General features: G+C 40.7%; 1 protein-coding gene across 1 annotated transcript in view; it reads right to left on the bottom strand.

The window, feature by feature from the left end:
- Positions 1 to 6: 6 nt before the first annotated feature.
- The window catches only part of CNGA1 (cyclic nucleotide gated channel subunit alpha 1), a 14,927-nt gene continuing 9,549 nt past the window's right edge, over positions 7 to 5,384 (bottom strand). Inside the window, exons 7-9 of the mRNA XM_035005586.1 lie at positions 4,302 to 4,409; positions 3,415 to 3,521; positions 7 to 1,847 (exon numbers count right to left, since the gene is read on the bottom strand). Of these exons, the coding sequence (XP_034861477.1) occupies positions 433 to 1,847; positions 3,415 to 3,521; positions 4,302 to 4,409 (1,630 nt within the window). The 3' untranslated portion in view covers positions 7 to 432. The remainder of the gene's footprint in view (positions 1,848 to 3,414; positions 3,522 to 4,301; positions 4,410 to 5,384) is intronic.

Genomic DNA, 5,384 nt, shown 5'->3' with positions numbered 1-5,384 from the left:
CTATAGTTTTAGGACTTACTTTACTTTATTGCATTCTAATTCTTTTTAAAATGGTATCCTGAACATGACGTACATGGTAATTCCCAGTTGCTCCTCCACAATGTAAAATGCCTGAAAGTGAGGGATACTTGTTCACTTTTATAAAGAGTATTACATAAAAGGAGCATATATGAAAAAGTCAGAAGATATAGATACTGACAAGTTAATCATTCTATATCTTTGCACATTATCCATTCTGAAAAATCCTAAGGACGATGATCCTTTAATCACAGTACCTCACAAGTGAGTGTGTAGGCCTTGTGCCCTACACCCAAGCACACTCTCCTTATGGAAAAATTCCCCCAGCTGAATCTTCCTCTTCTTCCAATTTAGAGTTGCTTAATCACATCACCAAAAGGATCATGAGGCATGTCCTCCTTAATGACCAGCTTTTCAGTCCTGTGTGGAGTCCAGGAGCCCACTTTCAACTCCAGATCCTTCAAGATCTGAAAATTCTGTGTCAATAAGTGGTTTCAGAAATCTCTCAACTTTGGTTAGTCTTTGCTTCAGTTTCTGCTGCATTGACTCATACTCAGCCAGGATCCGAGCAAACCTTGTTTGCAAGAGGTCTACTGACCCCTCCATTCGGGTGACCTTCTCTTCAAAATCTTTAGGATCACCTCCAGCATTTGCAATATTTATATCCAGTAGACCATCTTTCATCAAGATTTGCTTTCCCTTCTCTTCTAGCATAGTTTTGGCATCTGGATACTCAGTGAGAGCTTCCATGAGGTCATCTTTGGAGAGACAGAACAGATCTGAGTAGCCAATACTTTTAATATTGGCTGTTCTTCGATTGCCAGCTTTGCTACCTTTAATGTTAAGGATACTGATCTCACCAAAGTAGCTGCCATCACTCAATACCACAAACTGAGTGATTCCGTCATCTGCCACCACAGCGAGTTTGCCTTCCTTGATGATGTACATCTCTCGTCCGATATCCCCTTTCTTGCAAATGTAATCTCCAGGACTGTAGACTTGGGGTTGCAATTTCAAGACCAACTCCACCAAAAGACCAGCTTCACAGTCCGCAAAAATACGCACTTTTTTTAAAGTGTCTAAGTGAACGTTGATGGCAATCTCTGCTCTCAGCTTATCAGGGAGATACTTCAGGACTTCTTTCTCATCAACTGTTTTTTTGTTGGTCCACAGATAGTCAAACCATTTGATAACTCTCTTTTCCATATCTTTGCTTACATTTCGAAAACGCATATATTGCTTGATCGCATCGATTCTTGCTTGAAATTCAGCTCTGGCAGCATTCATGTTGGAAATCATAGAACCTATGTTACCAACGATGGTAGCAAAAATTAACACTCCAATTAAGAAATCAACCACCACAAAGACATATTCAGAATCCCTCACAGGAGGTGGTGTTTCACCAATTGTGGTCAAAGTCAGTGTAGACCAGTAAAGGCTGTATACGTATTTTCTAGCCAAACGGCCAAATTCAGGATCATTAACATCAGGATACACCCATGTATCATTTCCAAATCCAACAGCTTTGGAAATAGAGAAGTACACACATGCATTCCAGTGGATAATGATGACAATATACATAACAAGGTTAGAAATCCTGAAGATGTTTGGGTAGTTTGTTCTTGTTTCTGTTCTCTGGAAGAACTCAAACATTCGAGGGATCCTTAACAGTCTGTTTAATCTAATTTCTGGATAGTTCCACCCCAGCTTAAAATACAGCAGATCAGTGGGTATCACTGATAGAAAATCAAGTTTAAATTGCAAGTGTGATTTATATTTCTCTATGAGTTTAGTTTCTTCCCTCACCAGCAGTCCTTGTTCTAAGTAACCTAAAATAGAAAAAAAAAAAAACACAATTTAATGTTCTTTCATTTTTATGCCGTTATGAATTCTTCTAAAGTAACCCTAAATGACCTTCACTGAGTTCAGAACAAGAGTTCACTTCCAATAGGGGCGCCTGGGTGGCTCAGTCGGCTAAGCATCTGACTCTTGGTTTCGGCCCAGGTCATGATCTCATGGGTCATGATCTCATGGGTCATGAGATTGAGCCCCTCACTGAGTCCTGCATCGGGCTCTGCGCTCAGTGGGGAGTCTGCTTGAAGATTCTCTCCCTCTGCCCCTTCCCTCACTTGTTCTCTCTCTCACTCTAAAATAAATAAACAAATAAATATTTTTTAAAAATAGTTCATTTCCAATAAACATGCTTTTAAAAATATAGTAAGATATGAGTACTGATCAACATATGGCTATGGGAAATAATCTCTTGAAGAAATAAAAAATAAAATTTTGTAAGTGCAAAAAGTGAGAGCTTATATGCAATGTACTCATACATTGTATATACACAAATCTCTCTAGATCCAGTTCTCTACCCAGGTAAAGCCATTCCTTTTATGAATAGTGTTCTTGGAAATTTCTCTAAACACCCTGGCCTCATGCCAGGGTGTTTAGAGAAAGTAAGTCCTAAAACTGTACCCAACACCTCATGCCACTCTCTTGTCAGAACCCCAGCCCTACCCTTGAAGTTTGGGTACCTGCCTTACTGCCTATTATGTGTATTCTTGCCTTGTCCCTTCAATGTGAAGAGTAAATGTCCTTCAGAAGTTCGTTTTCTCTCTCCTTTTTGTCCCCCAGACTTCCTTCGTCATCTGGGATCTTCCCTTCTCCTATGTTGCCACAGTGGGCCTTGAATTTCAGCATTCTGATACATTTCACTGGGGAAAGAATTTGTTCCTCTACCTGTACCAGCTACTAGAGCTGTGAGTAGGACACAACAATGGGAGCATTGCCCCAGCACACAGATATTTAGAGCATGTCCCTATTTTACATAATGATTCTTTCATGCTATTCTCTGTACAGCGGTTACCTTTGCACACAGAGCGCAGTGTAGAAACAATAAGCTTATCTACTTACCAAGAATACGTAAGGGGAAGCTATCAGATCCTGCCCCCTGGTCAACAGTGCCTCACCATGACCACAAAGTTGGATTAAGGATTTGTGTACTCTTACAAAATTTCTAGTACAGCTCTGCCGGACACAGTGATATCCCCCCATGCCTCTTCATGGTGTCTCTCTATTAGGTAGCAATTACCCTTTCATCACAGAGCTGGCAGAATATTTCTGTTCTCTTTACTCCTCTCACATGGCACTAACCCAATGGACAAGTTAATGGGAGAAAGCTACCAATCCACATTCAAAGGTTGCCTAATAAAGTGAATCGGTTGTAGTGACTTAAGCTTGTGGGTAGGCATATGGTACTCTTGCTCTCAACAGTGCCTTTTCCTCTAAAATAGATTTTTGTGAGTTTACTTTGAAGAAAACTTGAATTACAAAATTTCAAATTATACGATAGAGATAAAAGCACAAAATTACAAAATATCCAAAGCTGAACATATTTACCTGTCCTTATTCGTACGAACATATCAAGAAGATAGATTATGTCTGATAGGTAATCAAAAATGAGCCAACATTCTAGGTAATCAGACTGAAGTTCATCAAAACATGCTCTGTAAAAGAAAAACTTGTGTAATTAAAATGAAATGGGGGCAAGTTTAAGTAAATGTCCTCTCTGCATAATTTTTATCATGGTAAGAGATCTAATGAACTAAGACTAAGAGGGTCCTTAGAGTCCATAGAGTCCATTTAATCAACCATGGCTTTTCTGAATCTAAGTGGTTGGATTTAGTTTTCTCCTGCCTCTGAATTCCAACATTCTTTCCATTATACTAGTTCACATTGTGAAGACATCAAATAAAAATAAATGGCCTCAAGCTAATGTCAAAATACATTGGGTTATACACACTGATAACCAAGTTCTTATTGACTATCTGCACCCAAAATGCTTCAGGGAATTGTGCTTGGTTCTGCATGGCTGAGATGTTTACTGTCTAAAAGACGGAGAACCATAGAAATCGCTTGGGAAACACATCTTGCTCTAAAACAACGTAGATCTTTGATCTTTCTCCACTCTTGTCAACATTTTTTTCTTAGAGTCCAAAAAATAAAAAAATAAAATAACAAAGTTTCTCCCAAAATTCTAATTAAGTAGTTCAGCAATCAAAAGTTTAAAAATATCCCCCTTCTCCCATCCCAGTACTGGATTTCTAAGTATATTGGGAACCAAAGCACCTACTCCTGATTTAGGAAAACACATTGAAAATAATGTAACCTCTTTACAACCTGTGGTGGAGAAAAGAGGTATGTCCTGAAGAGCCCTTGACCAAACTGTTAAGTCAGGTAACTTAGAAACTAGAAGCAGGTCAAGATCCCCAAAAATATATAGATACCTTGCAATAATCATAGTCCAGTTGTACATAACAGGTAAAGTGATGCAAAACAGCCAGTTGTAATACATGTTTCCCGAGGGATCAATAACCTTGACTTCTTTCTTCTCCCTAGCAGCAATTAGAAATAAAGTGGGAGGTTACCAAGGAACAAGGACATTTTTATTTCATATATCAAATACGGTTCTGTCCATCACCCACAATTAATGAAACAGAAGTAAGCTGGAGAAACTCACTCTACAAGGAGAAAACTAGCTCGGCATGAATGTGGTAGACATAAGAAATTGCTTGGTGAGGACTGGATAGATAGTTAAAGTACCAGTCTTACATTCAACCTTACGTTAGACTTTTTTAAAGCCCTTGTTTTATTGTGATGTTGTGGACATTTCTACCAATCCAGCCACTGAAAAGGAATAGTGGCACAGATCATGCTAAACTCTGGAATAGTCCATTGACCTCTTTGGTAGGTTATGGGGTGAGAGAATGGGGTGTTGCCCCTCCCCTACCAGGTAACAGAACAATCAGGAACTATGCTGTGAGAGGGAACTCATGGCTTCATTCTCACCTATATGGAAAGAAGAATATAACACAATCTAATAAAAAGTCCTTGTTCATAAGCATCTATGAAGGATGAGGAGGCGACAGAGGGCAGAGGCAAGGAAGGAAGGAAGGGAGGAAGGGAGGAAGGAAGGAAGGGGGGAGGGAGGGAGGGGGGAAGGGAGGGAGGGAGGAAGGAAGAGAGGGAGGGAGGGAGGGTAGAAGGAAGGAAGGAAGGGAGGAAGGAAGGGAGGAAGGGAGGAAGGAAGGAAGTGGGGGAGGGAGGGAGGGGGAAGGAAGGGAGGGAGGAAGGAAGAGAGAGAGGGAGGGAAGAAGGAAGGAAGGAAGGGAGGAAGGAAGGAAGGGGGAGGGAGGGAGGGAGGAAGGGAGGGAGGGAGGAAGGAAGAGAGGGAGGGAGGAAGGGAAGAAGGAAGGAAGGAAGGAAGGGAGGAAGGGAGGAAGGAAGGAAGGGGGGAGGAAGGAAAGGAGGGAGGGAGTGAGGAAGGAAAGGAAAGGAAAGGAAAGGAAAGGAAAGGAAAGGAAAGGAAA

Source organism: Mirounga leonina, unplaced genomic scaffold (genome assembly GCF_011800145.1).
Source record: "Mirounga leonina isolate KUSES-001 unplaced genomic scaffold, KU_Mleo_1.0 Mir_129, whole genome shotgun sequence".
Classification (NCBI taxonomy): Eukaryota; Metazoa; Chordata; class Mammalia; order Carnivora; family Phocidae; genus Mirounga; species Mirounga leonina.
Note: the sequence above shows the minus strand (reverse complement) of the source record. Positions and strands in the feature narration are given on the sequence as shown.